Source organism: Rhizophagus irregularis, chromosome 31, assembly GCF_026210795.1.
Source record: "Rhizophagus irregularis chromosome 31, complete sequence".
NCBI classification, from domain to species: Eukaryota; Fungi; Glomeromycota; class Glomeromycetes; order Glomerales; family Glomeraceae; genus Rhizophagus; species Rhizophagus irregularis.
Genome location: NC_089459.1, coordinates 744,419 through 768,549, shown reverse-complemented (window position 1 = coordinate 768,549; position 24,131 = coordinate 744,419). Strand labels below are relative to the sequence as shown.

Genomic DNA, 24,131 nt, shown 5'->3' with positions numbered 1-24,131 from the left:
CAGATATATAAATAATCCAAAAACTGAAGATTTATAATCCAAAAGAAATAAAGGAAGCTGAATATATAATAAATCTAAATGTTTAAAAAGAAATATAGAACAATGCAAAACATTATACTTAGATGGGTTTTCTGATTATCATATCAATAAAATTTACCACGTTTTATGATAGTATCCATTTCTATTTATGGATTTATATGTGCACGTGACTTCATAAATAACTACACATTGTAATATTTTTTATTCGATATATGAAATTTAACAAATTGGGGAATATACATACAAAATCTTAAAATAATTCTTAGAAATCTTATTATAACATAATTTTATACTTCCGCATTATAAATGTATAAATTTTAATTCAAAATTTTTTTCAACCTCATCTGGTCGCTAATGCGTTCATAACTTTTATTCTTATTACGATTATTAGTTCGATGTTTACTGTTCCAATAATTTTTAACTTGAAGCTCTGTTCTCCTTCCATCTTTTCGATTATTAGACAGTGCCTTAGCTAGTTCTGCCCATTTCTTCATATAAATGCTTTGAAGTCTATCAATCTTATGTTTTTCTTGAATTGTTAAATCGGATTTATCGACTATAATGAATGATAAATAATTAATTATTTCGTGTAAAATAAACGTAAAATACAGTCACACCTCTATGTACCGATATCCTATATACCGATATTATATATAGTTTCACGATGTAACATGTACCGATACTTTTCTTTGCTCCTTTATAATTAATACATAGTAAGATTTAGGTTACACTGTATTAATTCGGGCAAACACTATAAATTTGGCCGGGAGTGGAGTTTGCATAATGCTGGCAAAAATTTTATTTGGCCCGCATTATGATTCACTGATGACGGTAAATGTAACGATAATTTGATATACCGATATATTTTTCCCCAAAACAACAGTATCGGTACATAGTGTAATTAAGTTATATATCGATCAAAGAAAAAATATACGCACTAGTAGGGTCCAGATGATTTACATATCTAAACGATGTTAATAAGAGAGGTAAGAAAAATAATATAGGTAAGAAAAATATAGGTAAGAAAAATAATAAGGTAAGAAAAATAATATAGGTATAAAAGTTTTTTTTTTTAATATAATAAAAGGCTTACCTTTCACGTACACTCTTATGACCTCTTTTTAATTCACTTGCAATCAATTTCCATTTATTATTTTCTGTTGAATATATTTCATATAATTCGAGAATTCGATTATCTTCCTTTGATTTAAAAATAAAAAGAATAAAAGAATTATATTCGCGATCGGAATAATTTTTTTCGATCTGATCTTGTGTCTTTTTTGACATACCTCTTTGGTGTATGCCCCACCACGAACTACAGTTACATCTGTTGAAGTAGTCATTAGTTCCTTTTTTCTACAAGGCAGCATTTTTTTTTGGATATGAAATTGAATTTAATAGATAATTATAAACGGAGTGAAATAAAGAGATATAATGTATGGAACATAAATGCTTGGTTGACAAATAAGAAATCAAAAAAAATAATGAAAGGAAATATAAGTAAGAAACGAATTGCGACAACTCCCGTCATAGTTTTTTTCTCTTTTTTTTATGGAAGAAATTTGAGAATTTATACAAATTGGGGATAAAATAACCTTACGTAATACAATAGTTCTGTTAGCGATCTCTTTGTTGGAATTACTATCTATGTATAGTTATTTCTATTCAGAATAACGGAAAAAAGAATGTAATTCCTTGATCAGGCTTACTTTTTCGCAACACGTACAGCAGAAAGTACAGTGGAATCATCCAGAAAACTGAAAAAAACTTCTAAATAGAATTTTTAAAAACAAATATATATGCAATGCGTGAGTACAAGCAGCCTTGTAATCGTACATTTTGGTAGTTAGTTTTTTTTTTATTTTGGAAATAAAAAAAGTATTTAAAAATTTCCCAAAAAAAAAAAATTTTTTTTTATTATTATACAAACTATGTTATTCGTAATTAAAAGTCCGAACAAAATTAGCTGGCGTTGAATGATCATTCGAGTGCATTTGCATTATCAATGTGCGTATGAATTGTTTGTTTTCTTTTAAGTACGCAGTACTTACTATGATTACAATTATCATAAACAAATTCGTTACCACATTTTTGAAATAGTTTATTAGATTGGTTCAAACATATAAGTTATTTTAACAAAGAAAAAAAACAAATATAATGATTGATCTTCATATATTAATTATTCCTAAAAACTTGAAATCACTAAACAAATTTGGAATGTTAAATTCGAATAAATCAAAATAAATAAATATTAATGTAGTGTTCGTGTTCACAAATTAGGAATTCTAAAAAAAGAAAAGTCTATGTTGTATTTTTAGTGAAAGATTATCAAATTTAAGAGCATTTCTTAACAAAATTCAAAATTCTTGGGGAAGATGGGAAAACCATAGTTAAAGATCACTTCATTCAGAAAGTGTCGTATTACAAAATAATATTATCAATGCATAATTTTATTAACTAAAAATATATATATATATTTTTTTTTTGCTTGTATATCTCCTGATCAAATCTTGTATTTTTCTTTTAGATTTTTTGTTAATTTGTAATCACAAATTATTTTTTTTGCGCAGTTTATTAGAACAAAGAAACAAAGAAAATTTTTTCTCTTGGCATTGTTATTGGATAGAGTTATGAAATTCATTGTATATATAGCCCTTTCAATTATTACCTTATTCGATTATATTACAACCCATAATTGTATAACCCATCTGACACAGTTACACAGCATCACAGATGAGCTAATTAATTATAGGCTAGATTCTTATTTTACTTTAAAAGATAATAACAGTAACAAATAACGGATAACATAAAAAAAAGAAAAAAAAATTCTAAAATTCCTCAAAAAAAAAAAGAAAAAAGAAAAAGAAAAAAGAAAAGAAGAAAGAAAGAAAGAAAAAGTATTGTACAAACATTATTTATGTGAGCCAAAGGTTCTTGGAAATGTTTTTTTTTTCACTTTCCCAGAAATCAGAATCAGGTTTGTAAATTCCCGAACCATCTTTTTTTATTTAAAAAAATAAATAAATAAATAAATAAAATACATTATATTATATATTGAAATAATAATTTGTTGTTTAAACTAACCTTCGTCGAACTCTTTTGTTCCTGCGAAAACACTTCCACGTGACATTTTCCCCCACTCTTTAACAAAGTTAAAAGACTGCTAAAAACAAAACCATGAAATTTTATAATTTAATAAACCTTTTTTTTTTTTAATTTAAAAAGGAAGTAAACAAAATAATCACTGGAAAAATAAGAGTAGAATGGTTGTTTCAACCGCAAGGGGTTACGCATAGGGTTTCGTAAGGTTTTTTATTAAGTGTGGATAAATCCTAAAGTTTATCACCACGTTGACATTGAACGCACCGGCATTTCAGCGATAGCCTATCATATGCTATTAAGATTAGCAAGTGTATCGAGTAAACAATAAAGTTACTTACCTCGTAAGACCATCTAATAACGAAAGAACTAAAAGCGGAAATACTAATTACGGAATATAATTATCTAAAAACAACATCTTACCGTGCACACTCTTTATTGGTCATAAGAAAATCGTATGTATTTATTTAGTCATTTCATTTGTAATATAACAATTACATAATCAATATCACGTTCTCTAAAATCTTTTTTTTTTCAAGGTACCTAATTTTAATCGTGGGAAAGTATTATAGTTCGGACTTAAAATTTTCCGATGCATTCACACTGTAACATAAGTGAATAGATAATCGTTTCAGTATAGTTAAATCCCGGATGTGGATAGCAATTTCGATAAGAATTTTAAAGTGTATGATTTAATTTTTATTTCTATGAAAGAATAACAAGTAAATTTCACCCTATTTATAATGAGTCTCCAATAGTAAGGTAGTTATAAAAATTTTAATATAAAATTTATAATAAGTAATAGGGTATATTACTATATGAGCATGAATTTTCAGAAGATTGTCCTACGTTTGAGGTGGAGCTTATTAAAAGACATAACTTCGATCATCAGATCATTGGAGAGCTTCCTCTTGGTTTTCTTTTTTTAATTGCTATGAATGGGGTTCTATGGTTGCTATCATTTGGCAGATTGTTTGGAAGCAAGTTGTGAAGAAAAAAATCCTTGGATTATGATGAGACAATTAAGTATTACATGTCTGCAGATTTTAATTTTCTAGATTTTCCGGAATATCTCAGATTTTCACATCAGCAGAAATACTAATATTCAAAAATACATTTCCTCAGCTAAATGCGAGAAAATCATGAATTTAAGGAAGAAGCGTTATTAATTGACATCGTATTTTATTTAATTAAACTTTGAAAATAATTGAAAATTGTAATCAATAATCAAGCAACGAATAAAAAAAAAGTGTGCATAGTACAATCTTAGATATTGTTCGCCATAATTCTGCATTATTTTAATTTTTTTACTTTAATGATGCCATTATTGAAAGTTCTCTTGTAAGTCTGATAAAATAAATATACACTAATCCTGATAAAGTAACATTCCTCCATTAGATAATATTGATTAATTATCGTGAGTTTTAAAAAAAAATTTACTTCCGCTTTTACCACTATTACAACCGAAATAATTCGCCTAACGTTAGCGGACGATATTAAAAAATGATACAGAAAAACTTATCACTTTTTTGTGGGAAAATTCGAAACTTATGCAGGAGAATTATATGAACAAATATAAGAATTTTAGACGTGATTACGTGACTTCCTCAACATGATCAAGCAAGGCATCAGAGATATAAATGTGAAAACTTCGCTAAAGAATGTAAAGAGGCCCGTTCTCATCGTATTGCAGTTGGTAAAGTATAGTACAACATTGAAATTGAGATACTATCCCATTATTCACACGTGATTTGACTCCCGACGAGCGTTGTGTGGCTGAAATTTTAATCAGGCTAAAAACGTGGATAGAGCAATACAATTATCTATATTGCGATCTTGCGATCAATTATATTGTAAGAGATGTTACGAATAAGAAATCAACACGAAGGTCTGAATACGAAATAATAGTGATGAAAATTCCGGACAAGTTTACTTAGGAATAGGATAATTTTATTTTATTTTAATGGTAAGCGTTAACAATTTATTTGTAATAGATGCAGAACTAATACAAAAAAAAAAATTATACAACTACATTTATGTACATCGAATAGATGGAATAGATACCTCCCTTTGTTATTCTTCCTAACTACGAACAAAGTAAGCCGATCCTCTCCTTTAGTCAGTCTATTGTTAAACTAACAGTTATCCCCTTTTTACTATTGAACCCAAAATTTAAATTAACCGCTCCAAAAACATAAAAAAAAAACGTAATGGTTATTTTGCTAGTTAATTTAATATCGTGGTACTCCACGTACATTTAATGTAAAAAATTTACTATCTACGATTTTAGCAAAAAACCCACATACAAGACTATCCTAAAAAAACTTACCTTCCTAAACACGATAATACTATTTCTTTGCCTCTATTTTCTTTACTTTAACCGGCCTTGTCCTTTCCGGTGCTGTAGTCGTTTATCTTCTTTGGCAAGACGTTCATTCATCATCTTATTGTTATCATCGAATTCTTTGATCGCTTCTTTTGTTGGGATTACGTTTGAATGAGATGTGTCATCTACTAACTGATTTATTAACATGTTCCAAACGTTGCGATCATATTGTTCCGTGTACTCCATCTTGTGAAATATCTCCGCTCTACATTCATTTAAGTAATCAATCACGTCGTCTTCCGTCAGGGAGTTCCTTGGTTTTTTTAGGAGGTTGTAAATGGGTCGATTTGTCTATTCATCCGGAACATCGTCATTACTTATATCACTCAAACTCATCCTCAAGATCACGTGATTGCTGGTCGTTCCTGAGAGACGACAATCTTTACTTCCTCAGGTTCAACCGAAGGATTTATTATTTCTTTGTTCATATTCGCCTCCTTTTCTATGAGTCCATCCAAAGCCCATCCGTGACGGTCTTGAATCATGTCCGAATTTGCCGATCCGAACGATGAATTCCTTCTTGCCGTTCGAATAAAATTCTTTTCTTTTTGACGCGGACTCTTCTGCTCTGACTTCTCTTTCTCCAATTGGTCTTTTACTTCCAGATCCTTTTGAAACTTAAAATAAGTCAAACTTTCCAAGATAATTTTATCATTCATCTCATTTATTTTTATTCTTTTATTTAGGATATCATGCTCTAATATTTGTACCGAGAAAACGAAAGCGGAAATGCGTGGTTTCGATTATTTTTATGGGATATGCATTTCTACTTTATAATCCGGACGAAATTTCAATTACCATCAAGCATCGAATTTTCCGTAGATAGGAAGAACTCAAAATAATTTATGATCTATTTCACGGGAAAAATTGACTATATGAGTTTCATTTGATAAGTAACCCTACCCTCTTTAGGATACTACCTTAGTCAATGCGTTTGACTTGACTTGATAGAAAGTTTCGTAATATCGTTCAAATATCTTATTTTGTACTATTTTTTACTTTAACAAAATTTTCTGTAGAACTTCAGACAATAATAATTCTGTTTGGTCGAATGGATCATGGTAAACTTCATCAGTCTTTACTACATTCACAAGCCAGTCAGGAAGATGCTATTTCAATAGTTGTGTTTCTTATCAGGATGTCAAATCTTTTAGCCGATAAGATCTTAATGAAGACCAAAAAAAATAAATCTAACTTTGTTTATGAGAACGCGAAATATGAAATTTAATTATGCTAACGGTTATACAGTTAAATGAAATGAAAACAGAAAATTTTACGTACTATTTCAAAAGTGCTATCTCTGTTAACTGGATGAATGGATGATCTTGAAATATTTTTAGGGAACTGTCATTGAAAATTCGATCAATAGTTATTATACTAAGAGCCTAAGATATATGATCTGTTATTATTGTAAAATATGGCATGTTTTATTCATAACTATATCATAAATCTGATCCTGATCGTTCTTAATGAAAAAAGCTATAGCAAAAATTTTTCGGGCAATGATCATTATTACTGAGATATAAAAGAATAATATTAATTATTTGTATAAGAGGGAAAAGTGTTTGTAGAAAAGGGAAAAAGGATTATAAAAATTTCTAATTAATTTCAATAAACGTTATGTTTGGTTATAATTTTGTATATCTACATTAAATATGGTTGCACTAAGCTAAATTGTGATTTCTATAAAGAAAAAACATTTGTAAAGTCCTATTCTCACTTTATTTTTAAATAAGAGAAAGAATAAATAAAATAAATAAATAAAAATACTCAATTTTCGTATTTAAACATTCTTTCAGGAAAGAATTTACGTTAATTAAAACGTAACAAATAATAAATAAAATTCACTATTTCCTCGATTTTCATACTTATTCTACATAAAGTTTACAAGAATTTATCTACAAATAGCATCATCGCCACCTAAAACCAATCCCAAAGCCATTCTAACAAGAATTTTAGATAATCCTTCAATAGTAATATCATCATCAGGTTTATTATCATCTCCATTTTCACCATCTCCAGATTTATCATTATCATCTTGTGATTCAAATAAACTATCTAAGTTATCTCCATAATCTTCATCATTCATATTTCCATCTCCATCTCCATATTCTTCCCCTTCAAATTTATCCATATCAACAAATACATTAACTTTTTTACCAAGTGTTGCTGTTAAAAACCAATCTTCGGGTAATTGTGGTATCCACATTTGTTTTTTACACAATTCATGTGATGAAAATGGTCCATGTCCTGAAAATGTGCTTCTAAGTTTACATACAATTCGCTTTTTACATTGTTGTGATGATTCAAATGTATTGCATGATCCATATTTATTTAATGCCTGATTACGTGAAGCGGTCTTCTTAAATGTTTGATACGTATCATCATCAGTTAAGAATTTTTCAGATAAATCTAAATAATTTAAAAAGCACAATAGTAATAAAATTTTAAAATTTTTAAAATTTTAATAAAATACATATACAAATATATAAAAAATTCATTTACCATGCCAACTCTGCGGTTCAAAATCTTGTAATTTATATAATGATTTAGCATCATATAATAATTTCCATTCAGGTTTATTTTTACGATTTGCTTCCTCAATATCCAAATAATAAGTATAGTGATTTAAAATTTTCTTGGTTTTCTTATGAATTTTATATACTCTAAATAAATAAAAATATATACAATAAATAATATATCTTTAATAATAATAATAATAAATTATTAGAAAATTACCTAAAAGCAGGATTCACATTTCTAAATGTTGTTACGCTAGGTGCCATATAACCGACACCAACTGGTCGCGGTTCATTACCATTATGATAATCATAAATTACTTGAAATTCATCCCAGTGAGTATGTCCTGTTAAATAAAAAATAAATTCGATCATCTTATACATATATGGAGAATCAAATACTTAAGGATTTTTTTTCAAATTTACCGAAAAATTGTCCAACAATAATGTCCTTATATCTTGCAACTATTTGAGAGAAATAGCTATTAAAAGATGGGAATGCATCTCCACTTACAGCTATCATGTGCTAATAATGCAAATACATATTATATTTTGTGAACTCGTACAAATTGCAAAATAACATTTAAAATTCTTTTTAAAATATACCCCAAGAATCCAAACTTTTTCTCCAAGCCTTTCTGCATCATCTAATTCTTTAATTAACCAATTTAACATATTTTCAGGGTCCCATTCAGATTTTGGTCTCATAAGCATCCACCAATTAAATTTATACCAGAAATTAGTATTTAATCCAATTATTCGCATATTATCATTGGGTATTCTTGCTGAATAGAATCCTCTTTGTTCAATAGATTGACGTTCATCATGAGTCAACCAAATATTCCATTGTGATGATAAAGTATCATATAACCAAGAAACCGAGGAAACATCGTCGAGAGATGATGTTGGAAATGAATTTACAGGTGCTGATTCATGATTTCCAATAATTGGAAAATATGGGGCTGATGTAAAGAATTTACGCCAAATATTCGCTGTTTTATTTGTTATTTCCTTTATCGATGATTGTGTCTCAGCCCAAACATCTTTAAAGTGTAAGATGAGGGTAAGTTTAAATAATATAATACTCCAAATCAATTTTTACATACCATGTGGGGGTAAGTCACTAATCACGTGGAAGATCGGGAAAAGTTAGGTAAAGTTAAAAAAATAAAAATAAAATACAATCGAATTTATAATAATATAATAATGATTACCCAGTTGATAAAATATAATCAATTTTCGGTACCACGTTAGGCATAAATTCCAACATACTTTCAATCAATCTCTTTGGAGCATCTAATAATATAATAATTAGTCACATAATTCTTCATTAAGATTTCAGATTAATCACCACCTACCGCAATTATATTCTCCCCATTTTCCAGCTGGAGTTGTTGCCTCATCACCAAAAGCATTAGGTGGTCGACAACAAACTGGTTCACCACAATTAACTTCATACCCTTCAGAATATTCTGGATCGAAATGCCAGTCACTTAAATGGACAACCCACATTTTTTCATCATCTTGAGATGATTCATTTGGTTTGATGGTAGTAGGTTCTACAGATTCGGAAGATCTTGGGGGTGGAAGATCAATCAATTCAGGTTTTTCAGGATGATCAAGTTTAGGGCATAAATGAGCTTTTGAACATAAATTATCTGCTGAAAATACTGAATTTGCTAAAACTGTCATGGCCCATGGTCCAAATTTTGGCAAAATTTCTGCACACTAGTTAGAAAATAAACCTTTTCCTTTAGGAAATAATGATTTTATAAAAAAAAAAATACATCGTTTACACTTAGTAAATTATTTACCACGCGATAAGGTTGAATTCTAAACGCTGTACAGATAAGAATTCCTTCTTCGATTGCTATAGTTTGGGTAACGTTTAACATCATAATTTCTCCAATTTTCGAAGCAATGGAACGACACATTTTACATGTTAGACTTGTTGTCTATAAACAAAAAAAAATAATTAAAAGAACTACAAATATATATATAATTCCATTAATTGGTAAAAAAGAATCAAAGATATTAAATTGCTGACTTGTAAATTAACTCCCCGATTTGTATAAAGAGAGACTGATGGTAAAATATCATTAAATAATTCTTGATCTAATTCTTCTAAACTTTTTTTACTTTCAGTAAAAGGAAATTGTCTTTGTGGAGGTAGTAAAGGACCTGTAAAAGCAATTTGCTTACTACCAAACGTAGCAAATCGAGATATCACGGGTATAACACATAAACTACATATAATCAATATTCCTGCTAAAAATAATCGGTTCAGAGAAGGACGAATAGTGACGTATCGGTTCATTTTCTTTTAAACGTATGGAAGTATAAGCGAAATGAGAAAGTTTAAGTTGAATGCATAGGCCCTTTATTTAATGTAATACTAAGCCGATCAACCATGAAATCATTATGCTTTAAAAATGGAGTCACCCGGAAAAAATAGTAGCCGGGTTCATTTACAGTTCACCCCCTCACTATAGTGAATCCCATGGGCTGGAGATTATAGTGAGAAATTCACTATACTTAAAAAAAATCTGTACCTGAATTTTTCTTCATTATAGCAAGTTATTCACTATATAAAAATTCGCTATAGAGAACTGTATACAGTCAACTCTGAGCCGAAATTTTATTGTGCTGGTTATAACGAATTTATATAATAAAACGCTATACAGTATACCGCATCCGAACGTGTTTTTAACCGGACAGTTATATTGTATAATTGTAAAATGGTGTATTCAAAATCGAATTTATTAGGACATGGATAATCTATTTTGCCAAAACACATACAATCCTTTTTTATTTTTATTATACTGTATGGAGAGGGGGTATACAAAACAAATAGATGCTAATTTTACCCAAAGAAGTTACTTTAGCACAGGTAATCATGGACAATTTTTGTTGGACCGAGTGATCACTTTTTATTGGTCAATTTTATATGACAACTAAGAGCTATAGTGATATCATAAAGCCGTATATAGCCTTTTAATTTCCTTAAATAATACAAATGTGTCATATGAAGGAGAAAAATGAAAAGTTAAACATAAATCTTTGTATTGAACTTTTTTATCTTTCTAGATTTTATTTAGAAAAGGTGGATCGATTATGAATTGAAATGCTCATCACATAATTACATTTATCTCAGAGGGCGATGGATGAAAATGATTATATTATTGAAGTAATGAAGAGAGATACATATGAAGCAGATTTGACTTATTTTACATGAAATCTTGGGAAAAGTACTTATATATTATATATAATAAGAATTTTGTATGTAGTTCAATTGCATTTTTTAATTTCAATTGCATTTAAGCCAATGAGTTGCTAGAAGAATCACTTAACAAAACTAAAAGTATTTTATGGTCAAAAAATGTTCAATCGCTGGAAAGAATGAATATCATCACAAGAACGATGGCAAAAACATGGCAAGATTTAATAATAATACAATGTGGGAATGATAATTAAATTTTATAATTGAAATAAAAAACGTTTCAATTGTCTTTTTATTAAGATTTTTATCGAAATGCTTTCAATTTTTGTCCGAAGTCACGCGTAAGCCTGCAAATCAATCCGACTACCATTTTTCCGGGTGACACTAGGGTTGTTCTTTAAAGGTTAACCTTTTGCTAGTTTTTAACTATAAAATCAGTCACTATAGCAGCAAATTCTAGGGGTTTTTCGGCATGAACTAAATAGAAAAAAAAAACGTTTAGTTTTTCTTGTGAACATTCTAAAAGATTAAACAAAGAATATTACCCCAATGTCCAGTATCTAATTCTGCAATGACCGCATTAGTAAAAAATGTTCGTATTGTTGGATAAACCTTATGGAGAAAAAATAAAAAAAAAATTTTTTAAATGTAAAAATTACTTCAATTACTTCTTGTTATATTACCTTTGGAGGTAAATAGTTGGATCTTGTTCCAGCTACAAATAAAGTTTTTTTATGAAATGTGTGATGAGCTGAATCAAATGGAAATCTGCCTAATTCTCCCATCGAATCACTTAAAATATCCAAAGGAATTCGAAATTTATATAATCCTGTCTCGGGGTCTTTTTTAAGATTTGTTAATAAGAATTGTCTAATTGAAATATCCTAAAAATAAGCAATTATTTGGCAAGTCGTTTAGACACAAAGCAATATAAGTTAAATAAATTAATAAAAATAATAATAACCTACAGAAATATAATCTTTCATAATCTCATCAGCTTTGCTTTGTTTTACGATTCCAGCTTGTTCAATTTTTTTCATTACGTCAATATAAGTGAAAAATTCTGAAGACATTCTGGAATTAACTGGTGCACTATCAACAACTACAAGCTTTTCTATATGTGGCACTTGTCTAAGTGCCATAGCAATGCCTACTCTTCCTCCCCTATATATAAATAAATATGTTACTATTTTTTTTTTATTGCAGTATTAAGATGAGTTGCAAGAATTTGTACATAGAATGTCCCATGATAGCTGTCTTATATAATTTATGTTCTTTGATAAATGCTGCAACATCATCCGACATAACTTCATAATTATGAACAGGTGAATGTGGACTTTCCCCATGGTTTCTTAAATCCTATCAGAATTATAAATAATTCACTTTTCAAAAAAGGAAAAGTTTGTAAAAAATAAAAAGTTTCAAATACCAAAGTAAAAACACGCGTATTTAAACGTTGAGCGAAAGTTTTAGCTAGTGATTTCCAATTTTGTTTTGAACCAAAAAGACCATGAAGAATTATTAAATATGGATTTTCATTTGTTTCATTAAATTCTGGTGGATCGTATTGTGTATACGATAATTTTACTATTTCAGATGGAGGAGGATGTGTATGTTTACTATATTTTCTATTTATAATTATAAATGGTTGTTTATTTAATAAAGACAAATTGAAAGATGAATAAAAAAGAACTTTTGAACGAAACATAATATGAAAGATGAAAAAAAAATTTTTATTTAGGATTCGGTAACCCCTAATTTTTTTATCTGATAATCTGATGACATAAATTTTCCTATTGGCTGTTATCGAATCTTCAAAAAATATACGACTTAAAATAAAGCATTTTACAACGCTTATTAAAGGTTTCAATTTCACATATTTCACATGCACTATTTGATTCATGTAAATTATAATTTTAAAGTGAAATCCGGAACTAATTAACCGTAGTTTTATTGTTTTCAATTAGTTGATATTATTTATTAAAAAATTAATCCTACAATATTTAACTTTAATATAATTTAACAATTAGTAATCTATTAAAAATAATGTTCTTAAATATATCATCGTGAATTCTCGCGATAATAAAATCGGGTAAAGAATATAATTATAAATTTAGATTGACGAAAGAGTTTTTCGTGGTCTCAAATTATATCTCGGAGAAATTCCTGCGGAAATTGTTTCCTGGATTTTAAAGACATCTGGCTCATCTTTGTGATCAATAGCTTCACGATCCTTTAATGTAAGACTATGAATGGTGGTTGTCTGAGAGGATTGATACTCTTTTAATGATTTTGGAGGTTCTGGTAGATAAGTTCCAAGAATTCGATCCCATATAGTGAAAAACGGTTGAGAAAAATTCATTTTAATCCCGTATGATTGATGATGGATATCATGGCTACAAGTAAGTTGATATGTAAGAAAAAAGATCTTGAATCGTCTATTAGAATAAATTATAGCAAACTTACTAGGCTGAATTATTACCGAAAATTTTTTGAACCGGGTTAAACGGTAAATCATATCCACAATGATCATCGACTGTGTAACAAAGAATCGAGTTATGTATTTGTAATAAACTCTAAAAAAAAAAAAGGTTCTCTTACCGGTTTTAAATGTTGCGAATCCAAAAAATATCATTCCACCGATGGTTGTCATCCCTGATAATTTAAATGCCAATCCGGCACCCACGGAATCCATCACAAAACCTTCAATGGGATGATTATAAAGTGCACCAAAAGCATATGGTGCATGTAGTCTGTGATGTAATGAATGAATGTGTTTATAGAGAAATTTATTTTGATGAAAAAGCCTATGCATAAAATATTGCCATGTATCCAAAAAAATCCTAATTTTAAAATATATAAATTAGAAATCGTAAAAAAAATTTTCCAAATTTAATCTACTAATTAGGTAAAACCGATTATATAAAAATGGTTACCTACATTGCAAATAAAAATCGGGATAATGGAATAAAATACCAGTATGATGTCTCTATGATAATATTTTGATAAGGCTCAAGCAGATTCCACAGACCAAAAATTGTTGCCATAGCCTCTAACGTTTGTCGATAGCCTAGCAATTCAACCTCATCATCTAATAAAACATCGTCGTCTTCGACAACAACTAATAATAAACCCAGTAAAGTCTGTAAAAATTGTTGTAATAAAACAGCTCTAACCACTTCACCCATAGAAACTTTGTTTCTTGTTTCTACTTCAATAAGACTATGAATTCTATATTTTTCAAAAAAAGAAACTTCATAAATCGAAATTAGGTGGTAAAAACCCGAATATATCCAATAAACTACGAACGGGACAAACAATGCAAGCTGTTTGTCCGACATAAAAGAAAGAATAGGCGTATACTGGAGAGGTGTCGCTGTTTGCGACGGCATTTCGAAAGTCGTATTCATGTTACCAAAGCTACGAAAAATAAAAACTTTTTTCACTTGGCAAGTAGCCTACTGAAAATAATTGAAAAAATTTTGTTTATATATATAATATGATGACAAAAAAAATTGATTACATGACACGAGTACAATCTTGGAAATTATGTGTCGCGACATTTATTTTATTTATTTTATCGTCAGAATTATACAAGAATGGAACTAAATTTCCATAACACGCGTCATATGCGTAACATTTTTTTTCCCATAAGGGATGATATATCGGGCCGATTATTAATACTCTTGGCTAAATTGAACACTTTTTCATTGTTCCATTGTTATAACTCTACTATTCGAGTCAGATCCTTACCATTTATGACTTCGTTTTTTTTTAAAAAAAAATTATACTTTTTCGGTAAAAAATAAATTTATCCTTTTGAGAAATAACAAAATGCGCAAGGGAGACTTTTCACTGGAAATCCTCGTTGACAATGAAGTATTACCAGAGTACGAGGTATCGTTAAGTGAGAAGGCTAAGTTAACTAGATCTAGAGAAAAACAGACTATAACATATATAGAGGCTCCATATTATAGTTGTCACTTTTGTATAAGAGTGGGGGTTCATTCTACTTTAGGTTCGATGGTTTATAAAGGAGTACATTATGTCGATGGTCAAAATGACGATACATACATGGAACTTAACCCTTTAAGCGACGATCCATATACCTATATATACGGTTTTTATAACTATGATAAGACGGTTTTTCACAAGTTTAAATTCGATACAAATTGTTGGACTGATGATGAAATTTTTGTATCTAATCTTCCAAAAAAGTGCACGAAATCGTCTAAAGATTCGGGCGTAATTTCCGTCTATGTATTTACTGCAGAAAGGTTACATGGGAAACGGTTCATGTCGCAGATTAGAAATAACCAAGAAATGATTCCAGAATCACCCGATTTAGATAATATCGATCCTCGAGATGTTATATGTTTGGAAAAACCACAAGATGAACCTATGCCAAACTTAAGAGCAACCTCCAATAAACCCATTGTTGAACTACATATTCGTTACCAAACAAAAGAATGGTTACAAAATGAAGGGTTTGATTTGATTGAATCTCCGGATAATTCACGGAGGAGTATAATTAAAAATATTTTGTTCGAAGATGAGCAATCCCATGAATCTGATGATGAGATAGTAACAAGTGAGCATAGAGAAGAAATAATTGATTACAGCAAAAGAGAAGTATATGTTAGAATTGAAGAAAAATATTCACCAAATATTAGTGTTAATAATGATGGTAAAGTAGAAAGTATTCGCAATTTTGAAAATGATGGTTCTGATGATTACAGAAAGGAAGAAATATTCGTTAGAATTGAGGAAGAATATTCACCATTAATAACTAGTTATAAAAATGATGAAGAAATGGAAAATATTCGCAATTTTGAAAATGAAGAAGAGGAAGTATTTGAGAGCGAGAGATTTCAAGAGAAAGATAAAGTTGAAAGCGAGAGTCCAAATTATGAGGTTATTAGAGAGAATTTGAACAAACAAGTAAAAAGCAATCCACTTAATGAAGAGGTAGCTGAGAGAAGAAATTTTGAAATTGAAAGTAAGATGATCGAACTTATAACAGATGGAAGTATTATAAACTACAGGGGAGATGTTGAATTAGCTGCTAATGAAAAACTTAATGAGAGAATTAGAGAGATTTCAATTAATGATAAAGAAGAGGAGAATGAAACATCTATTGTAAACAAAGTTGAGGGTGAAGAAAACTTGATAGATATTAACCGAAATGAGTTTGACTCAGAGTTCATTGATTTAACGGAATCACCACCTAATGAAGTAATCGAAATTAGCGACGATAATAATGATGATGAAGTAATATTGGTCGAAACTGTTAGAAATGTGATTCCTATTACTTTCAACAGGAAGAAGCATAGAAGCAAAAAGATAAGATATTATAGCGATTCAAGTATTGATTGGAATCATGACGATAGCAGTAATTATAGTGATTCTTCGAGTGAGGATGAATTTATTTCGATCTCAAAAAAGAGATTAAGAACATAATAGAATAATAATCGGTTTAGTAAGATAATAAATGTGTATTAGTTACTCTTATAATTTTTTAATAGATACAGAATAATTTAATTGTAATTTCATTATGTAAATAAATAAAATCATGGCGCAACAGTGTTACAAGAAATGTCATGTGATATATGCGTTTGTACGACTCGAAACCCATAATTTACTAAAATCCCAAATTTCTATATAAATATGACCAAAATCCTCGAGTAACGTTCCCTATCCTTGTGCACGGGCATTATCTGCGCCAGTGAGGATTTATCCGAGGCCAGATTATTGCTAATTGCAAACTATACCAATATACGTCTTTACGACCCTTGTTAAAAGGGTCGGAAAGCAATATTTGGAAAGGGGCAACCCTTTTAATAAGAATTATTAGCGGGTTGGGTGGTAGCGGTTAAGATTCAAGGGATTATTTTTTTTTTCGAATTTTTATAGGTGGCTTTACAGTATGAGTATTGCAAACGAAACGTGTCCATTTTGAAGAAAGTTTTTCTTTAGTGCAAAATGAATAAAATTTCTCGTGATTTTGGAGTGAATGCACGACATATGTGAATCAAATTTTTTTCATACTTGTGTCATATCTATTAAAAATTTGCTCGAATGTTGTTTCCTAGGTTGATTATAATTTCCAAGTCACAAGCATTAAGAGTCATTGGTCATCGTCCAAGTTTTCTTCAGATATAATTTAATAAAACAATTTCAAGGTCATGTGCGAAAACGTACATTCCACTAAAAAAAGTGTGACTGCCTGTGACGCCATCACAATTAAGAGGACCTTTTTTACTTTATTAAAATTGTGCTTTATTCTCTAACACATTATCCTTTCGCTTTTTTTATATCACCGTTGGCTGTATACCATTATGAAATAAAAAAAAACAAAAACTAGTGATTACGAATTCTTTACAATGAACTAAAAATAGAATCTCGTTTGAATTGTTAAAAATTGCTGATTCACAGATATCTCTGATTAAATTATGTGATTCTTTCTCCTTCTTATGAATATGCCATATTAGGAAAACAAATTATTGAATCCGAGATTATCAGGAAATGGGAAAACCGAGAAATAAATAAACTTTAAACTGAAAAAAAAATTTCGCCACTGGCAAAGAAAATGTCGTCATTGATTTATAATCCTATATGCCTACCAGCTCAACCAATAATAGATGAAACACGGAGAACACGTGAAAATTATATAATGATCAGCATATATTTTCGTTCATTACCACGTTTTTAAAAAAAACACATCCCCAAAATAATGCGATGATGTGATCGTCTACAAAAAAAAAAATTTTTTTTTTGATAAATAGGGATGAAATTGATGAAAAAAAAAGGTTAAAATTAATTTTTTCTTTTTTTGTTAAAAAATAAATATATATTTAAACGAAATGGCTAATATCCCTCACGGTGGTGTTCTAAAAGATTTACATGCTCGAGATGCTCCAAAAAAGGAACAATTACTAGCAGAAGTTGAAAAATTGCCTTCTATCGTATTATCCGATCGTCAATTATGCGATTTGGAATTAATAATGAATGGGGGATTTTCACCGTTAGAAGGATTTATGAATCAAGAGGATTATCAAAGGTTAATATAATTTTACAACTTATAATTCAATTTCACCTAATTGCTTTTTTAATTCTTTTGTTTTTATTTATTTTTATTTTTTGACTTTTTTCGAAATCTTTTATTTAGTGTCGTCAATAATCTCCGATTGAAAAATGGCCTATTATTTTCTATGCCAATCACTCTCGATGTATCCGATCAAGATATAGAAACTTTAGGATTAGAATCAAAAAAGAGAATAGTATTACGTGATCCTCGTGACGATGCGCCATTATCCATTTTAACCATACAAGATATATATAAACCTAATAAAATTGAAGAAGCGACAAAAGTTTTTGGTGACGATGATATCCTTCATCCCGGAGTAAAATATTTGCATACTCAAGCGAAGGAATTCTATGTTGGTGGTACTGTTGAAGCTATTCAGAGTCCAATTCATTATGATTATATAGCACATCGACGTAAGTTGTCACGTTTGCATTTGTTTTTATTTCTACGACGTCACGAATCAAGAATAAAAACCATCATTATGTTCAATTAGATACACCTGCAGAACTTCGCGCACATTTCAATAAACTTCATTGGACTCGAGTTGTTGCTTTCCAGACACGTAATCCTATGCATAGAGCTCATAGAGAATTAACAGTTAGAGCAGCACGTAATAGACAAGCAAATGTTTTAATTCATCCTGTAGTTGGATTAACCAAACCAGGTGATATCGACCATTATACAAGAGTAAGAGTCTATCAAGCTCTTATGCCAAAATATCCTAATGGAATGGCAGCGTTGAGTTTATTACCTTTAGCTATGAGAATGGGAGGACCCAGAGAGGCAGTTTGGCATGCTATCATTAGAAAAAATTTTGGTAATACTCATTTTATTATCGGAAGAGATCATGCTGGACCTGGAAAGAATTCCAAAGGTGTCGATTTTTATGGACCTTATGATGCACAGGTAAGGAAGCAATTACTAATAAGTAAATTTATATATATTTGTGTGTGTAAAATATCTAAAACAATTCTGTGAACTTCTAGAAACTAGTTGCAAAATATCAAGACGAATTAGAAATTGAAGTCGTACCATTCCAAATGGTGACATATATTCCTGATTCAGATGAATATTTGCCAGTGGACGAAGTACCAGAAGGCACAACAACGTTAAATATTTCTGGTACAGAATTAAGAAGAAGATTAAGGAATGGTGGTCATATTCCTGAATGGTTTTCTTATCCTGAAGTCGTAAAAGTTTTAAGAGAGACTCATCCTCCAAGATCTAAACAAGGATTTACGTTGTTTTTAACTGGTTATTACAACTCTGGTAAAAAGGCCATTGGTAAAGCTTTAGAGGTTGTATTAAATCAACAAGGCGGTAGATCTGTTACCTTGTTATTGGGAGAAACTGTTAGACATGGAATTTCTTCTGGTATGTTTTTATTAAATCCTTTGTAAAAAGAAATTTATGCAATTTCTCAAAACAAAAAAAATCTCTTTTCAGAATTGGGATTCTCTAGAAGAGATCGAGATCAAAACATCGCTCGTATAGCTTTTGTGTCAGCAGAGCTAACAAAAGCTGGTGCAGCTGTTATTGCAGCCCCAATTGCTCCGTTTGCCGAAGCACGTGCTCAAGCTAAATCTCATGTTGAAACATACGGAGGTTTTTATTTAATTCATGTTAACACCCCTCTTGATTATTGTATCAAGACTGATAGAAGAGGAATTTATAAGGTAAAATTCCATTAACGTATATTTAATTAGAAATTTATAAATAATATAATTAATTAAAAATAATAATTAAAAATTTAATAACATTATTAGAAAGCACAATCTGGTGAAATAAAAAATTTCACCGGAGTTGATGATCCTTACGAGGCACCAGTTGATGCCGATATTGTTGTTGATGTTAGTAAACAGTGTGTCAGTGAAATTTGCCATCAAATAGTGTTAGTGCTCGAAAAGGTATGTTGATAATTTTATTTTATTTTATTTTTTTTTGAAAATATGATTGGGTTAATAATGACATATGTAATCTTCCAGGACGGATATATCGGAGAAAGATAAAAATTTTGATATTCTATTGTAACAAAATGTGATTTAAAAATTCATTAGTTGATTTTTTAATCCATCATTCAAATGCATACATTGATTTATTATACAATAAGCAGCATTTATTGTTCTAAATTAAAAAATCCATTATAATAACATATAATTAATGGTATATACAAAATACAAATAGAAATTATTCAGTGTTCATTAAATATTTATAAAACAATAATAATAATATATATATGTATGTGATCTTTCTTAAATTAAAATATAATAAATAAATAAAAATAAAATATTTATTCAATTGAAGAAAAAATCAACTCAATTATTCTTCCAACGGGGTCACATAATTTGCGGGAAATTGGCCCGTAATACCATCAAGTATGCCTTTATATAATGAATTAAATAAATACTTAATACTTTTCTTTTCTAAAAAATTAAAATATCTTGTAATAAAAATAAATCCATACCTTCCCACCATCCTTCAGCAACTTCTTTATTAGTAACCTGAATAACATCGCCTTCCTTTATCGTTAATTCTTCAGGGGATTGTGATTCATAATCATAGAGTACTTTAACTGGATTTTTTTAAAAAAAATTGAAATGAATTATTGTTAAAATATAATTATTACACGTTCCATTAAATCGTGAAATCACTTTTGGAATAAATTTCAATTACCAAAATCAGTTGTTAAATTCTGATATTCAATATACGATGCTGGAACCAATCCTTCTTTTCCATTATGAAATGCCTAAAAAATAAGAAATATAAGAATATATTATTTAATACTATTATAAAATAAAAGCATACAATTCTTCTAATACCTTAACCCATCCAGAACCATCTATAAATAATTTTTGAATATAATTAGATATTTTTTTTACAAATATTGTTTTAATTAAAAAAAAAATTAATTATTACCATCTGGCTCAAAAACAGTGATAATGTCACCAGTTGATACAGTAAGCTCTGCTTTAGTATCGGCAACATGGTCATATAAAACTTCCGCTGTCCATACATCTTCTCTTTCTGTTATTTCTGTCACAGAAAATATAGATGGGGCCGATTCACCACTCAACGTATAATTAGACATTGCTATGTTATGTTAGATAAGTATTTGAATTGAAAATCAATAAATTTAAATTATAATAATTAAGGTATTTACAAGAAATGGTTCCCCAAGGAGATGCCGGATTTGAGAATGTTTCAGATCGAACAAGCCCTTTAACAATTTTACCCTTTTCCTTTGTACAAATAGGTGGAACTTTCATTTCACATCTAGCATGACAATTGTAACCACAATCTAAAGAAAAGTTAATTAATATAAAGAACTAAAAGATAAAATCAAACTATTACAAAGTTATCTACCTTTACAAGTGAAACCTTGTTTCGCGATACCCCAAATCGTAGTTTGACACAAATCACAAGTTGTAGGGATTGTAAATGATGCATTTTTGAAATCATGAGATTCTTGGTCATGCCCAATATCTAATAATACCAATATATAAAAAAATTTTTACGTTCCAGGAAAAACATTACAAAATTAATAAAATAACCTCACTCACCTCCAATAGCTTCTACTATAGACTCAACTTGTGTTTGATATTTAACTCTGTTTGTCTCTAAGATAGTATATTCTCTAATAGTTCTATGCAGATTCTTTAAAATTTATTAAGACAAATTAAAAAATTGTAGCTGTTAAAAAAGATAATATTAATAATAAAAAAAATTAAATTGAATACATCAGTGACTGCATCTGAATCACCAAGCCTCGGGTTATTTTCGTATGCTTCTTTTAGAGACTCCATCCCATCAATTTCTTTCCTCTTAGATTCAATCTCCGAAGTTAGTTTTGTTAAATTTCGCTTGGCCTTAGAAAGTTTATTACTGAGATAAACTCGCGAGTTTTCATCATCAACCAATTCTTCCTAACGAAACACCGAATATCATAAGTTAAATAAAGAATGATGCTTTTATTTTATCAAATAAAAAATATTTTACACACAGTATCACTATATATTGGTGAAGACTCGAAAACAAAATCCGCTGGTTCTTCCCAACTTCTCTTATTATTATTTATAAACAATTCTGAATCGATGTGACTATCAACATCATTAATAATTTGAAGTGATGTATCAAGATGATTCTTGGATTCTTCTAATACAGATATCTCAAAATTCACATAATCATCCCAAATACTTTTCAAGGCCACTATCCTACTTTCATTGAGTTCTTGCAATTGCTGTTATAAAAACTAAAATTAATAAATAATCAAAGAAATAAAAAACGATATAAAAGATTAAAATTTTAAATTACGTCGATAAGAGCAGGTATATCCGAATGGTAATATTTCTTTTTGAGATTATTAGATACACGTATAGACAAAATATAAAGATTCTAAAATTATCAAAAAAGAGTAAATACGTATTTTTCTAATCAAATTATAACAATTCAATCCAATATATAAACATTACTTTGTTATTATTCATTTCGATAATATCCTGTATTTTCTGATTTTTTAACTTTTTTTTAAAAAAAATTAACATTAGTAATTGTAACCACAATAATGAATTACTTTTCTAAGAAATAATAAGTGAGAATTACTTTTTCCAATACTTTATCATCCGTCGATCGATCAAGTCTTTGTTGTGAACTTTGAACTTCTACGCAACATTCATCATAACGAGTTTTAACCTATTAAATGAATTATACTTAATAAAAGAAAAAATAAATTTTATATTCTTGGTATACTTCTATTACCTTTTTCCTTTCCGAATAAATTTTATCTCTGTCAGTAACTAATTTCTGCGCAAATTCCATATGCTAAAAATAAAAATATCATGTTAATAATTACCAGAGTTTAATCATAGACTAATCGATGATATTATTACCTTTTTTCTAATTTCTTCCTTTCTTGTCGCAACTGTCTTTACTTTCTCCATAACATTTGTTGATAATGTTTCTGAAAATTTTGCTCGCTCTTTCGCAATATTATCTGTTTCTTCCAGAATAACTGACCATGCCTTTAAGAAAGTACTTTGAGTGTAAAAGGAATCAATGATCTATGAATATAATAATTAGTTACAATATAATTCAAATAAATATTCGATACTTACCTAGATTCAACATCGACTTCAGTATCGTTCTCTTTTGGGAAGTCGCCAACCGTCATGGCCAATGCTTTCTTATCCTTTTTACTTGAATATTTTTTGACAAGTGCTTCAATTTTCTGTGCATACTCCTTTTCTATTTGAGCACGCTCTTTAATAAAATCCCTAAAATCGTTTAAAAAATGGATCCCACTTTGGACAAATTGGTTTACTGAAGACACTTGATCCTAAATGGGAATGTTCATTTAGTTTCTCACGAAATTGTAAATATAACAATTAATACTTTATGAAGAATTACCTTTAATTCCGTTCCAAAACTCATTTTTTAAAAAAATTAAATCGTGTCGATCTTCGTGAATCGTTATACAAAGGTTTAATGGTTAGTATACATTTATGCTGTAATATGGAAAACTCTATAACGAAAACTTCTATTTTTGTTTTATAATCTAAAGAATTTTCTCTCTCAAACGTCTTTAAAAATTTAAAAAATCATGGAAGAATCATGTGTTAATAAATATATTTACTCTATCTCAGTCCAAATAAGTAAAAACGCTTAATTAATTTTGCGTCACGCTGTCAGGAGTAAGGTTTGGATCTGCGATTGGCGTCAGTTGTTTAAAACGCCAAGTGTATCACTTGTTGACAGGCCAATAATAAATGATTGCAATTTTCTTAT

The 24,131-nt window shown here is 29.2% G+C and overlaps 9 protein-coding genes across 10 annotated transcripts; 2 read left to right on the top strand and 7 right to left on the bottom strand.

Annotated features, from left to right (window-relative positions):
• Positions 1-207: 207 nt before the first annotated feature.
• On the bottom strand, positions 208-1,409 carry OCT59_022272 (uncharacterized protein; the record flags this gene model as incomplete). The annotated part of the gene is made up of 5 exons (XM_066144709.1): positions 208-595; positions 682-734; positions 974-1,003; positions 1,133-1,239; positions 1,329-1,409. The coding sequence occupies 5 exons, from the start codon at positions 1,407-1,409 to the stop codon at positions 357-359; spliced, it is 510 nt and encodes a 169-aa protein (XP_066006145.1). The 3' UTR covers positions 208-356.
• A 4,100-nt stretch (positions 1,410-5,509) lies between these two features.
• Positions 5,510-5,710, bottom strand: OCT59_022271 (uncharacterized protein; the record flags this gene model as incomplete). Its single annotated transcript, XM_066144708.1, has 1 exon — positions 5,510-5,710. The coding sequence occupies one exon, from the start codon at positions 5,708-5,710 to the stop codon at positions 5,510-5,512; it is 201 nt and encodes a 66-aa protein (XP_066006144.1).
• Positions 5,711-5,868: 158 nt separating this feature from the next.
• OCT59_022270 (uncharacterized protein) lies at positions 5,869-6,183 on the bottom strand (the record flags this gene model as incomplete). The annotated part of the gene is made up of 1 exon (XM_025327127.2): positions 5,869-6,183. The coding sequence occupies one exon, from the start codon at positions 6,181-6,183 to the stop codon at positions 5,869-5,871; it is 315 nt and encodes a 104-aa protein (XP_025172773.2).
• Positions 6,184-6,918: 735 nt separating this feature from the next.
• Positions 6,919-10,360, bottom strand: OCT59_022269 (uncharacterized protein; the record flags this gene model as incomplete). Its single annotated transcript, XM_025327126.2, has 10 exons — positions 6,919-7,936; positions 8,030-8,190; positions 8,264-8,390; positions 8,470-8,569; positions 8,650-9,086; positions 9,150-9,166; positions 9,258-9,339; positions 9,402-9,771; positions 9,858-9,998; positions 10,091-10,360. The coding sequence occupies 10 exons, from the start codon at positions 10,358-10,360 to the stop codon at positions 7,419-7,421; spliced, it is 2,223 nt and encodes a 740-aa protein (XP_025172772.1). The 3' UTR covers positions 6,919-7,418.
• Positions 10,361-11,678: 1,318 nt separating this feature from the next.
• On the bottom strand, positions 11,679-12,971 carry OCT59_022268 (uncharacterized protein; the record flags this gene model as incomplete). The annotated part of the gene is made up of 6 exons (XM_025319848.2): positions 11,679-11,740; positions 11,809-11,875; positions 11,947-12,147; positions 12,232-12,427; positions 12,498-12,622; positions 12,693-12,971. The coding sequence occupies 6 exons, from the start codon at positions 12,969-12,971 to the stop codon at positions 11,679-11,681; spliced, it is 930 nt and encodes a 309-aa protein (XP_025172771.1).
• Positions 12,972-13,182: 211 nt separating this feature from the next.
• Positions 13,183-14,725, bottom strand: OCT59_022267 (uncharacterized protein). Of its 2 annotated transcripts, XM_066144706.1 has the most exons (4): positions 14,204-14,694; positions 13,865-14,070; positions 13,730-13,799; positions 13,222-13,659 (listed from the first exon to the last, which is right to left on the bottom strand). In XM_066144706.1, the coding sequence occupies exons 1-4, from the start codon at positions 14,671-14,673 to the stop codon at positions 13,377-13,379; spliced, it is 1,029 nt and encodes a 342-aa protein (XP_066006142.1). In that variant the 5' UTR covers positions 14,674-14,694; the 3' UTR covers positions 13,222-13,376. The 2 variants fall into 2 exon arrangements, with proteins under 2 accessions (XP_066006143.1, XP_066006142.1); XM_066144707.1 differs by having other exon boundaries at positions 13,183-13,659; positions 13,730-14,106; positions 14,204-14,725.
• Positions 14,726-15,016: 291 nt separating this feature from the next.
• Positions 15,017-16,853, top strand: OCT59_022266 (uncharacterized protein). Its single transcript, XM_025319846.2, has one exon. The coding sequence runs from the start codon at positions 15,098-15,100 to the stop codon at positions 16,721-16,723; it is 1,626 nt and encodes a 541-aa protein (XP_025172769.1). The 5' UTR covers positions 15,017-15,097; the 3' UTR covers positions 16,724-16,853.
• A 1,193-nt stretch (positions 16,854-18,046) lies between these two features.
• OCT59_022265 (Sulfate adenylyltransferase) lies at positions 18,047-20,665 on the top strand. The gene is made up of 7 exons (XM_066144705.1): positions 18,047-18,323; positions 18,432-18,763; positions 18,844-19,256; positions 19,337-19,724; positions 19,797-20,026; positions 20,121-20,257; positions 20,336-20,665. Exons 1-6 carry the CDS (start codon positions 18,127-18,129, stop codon positions 20,136-20,138), a joined length of 1,578 nt encoding a protein of 525 aa, XP_066006141.1. The 5' UTR covers positions 18,047-18,126; the 3' UTR covers positions 20,139-20,257; positions 20,336-20,665.
• On the bottom strand, positions 20,445-23,777 carry OCT59_022264 (uncharacterized protein; the record flags this gene model as incomplete). Its single annotated transcript, XM_066144704.1, has 17 exons — positions 20,445-20,731; positions 20,815-20,922; positions 21,024-21,096; positions 21,170-21,189; positions 21,267-21,440; positions 21,511-21,648; positions 21,714-21,833; positions 21,911-22,004; positions 22,088-22,273; positions 22,351-22,587; positions 22,662-22,742; positions 22,820-22,867; positions 22,950-23,039; positions 23,106-23,168; positions 23,237-23,381; positions 23,462-23,682; positions 23,754-23,777. 17 exons carry the CDS (start codon positions 23,775-23,777, stop codon positions 20,670-20,672), a joined length of 1,884 nt encoding a protein of 627 aa, XP_066006140.1. The 3' UTR covers positions 20,445-20,669.
• Positions 23,778-24,131: the final 354 nt, after the last annotated feature.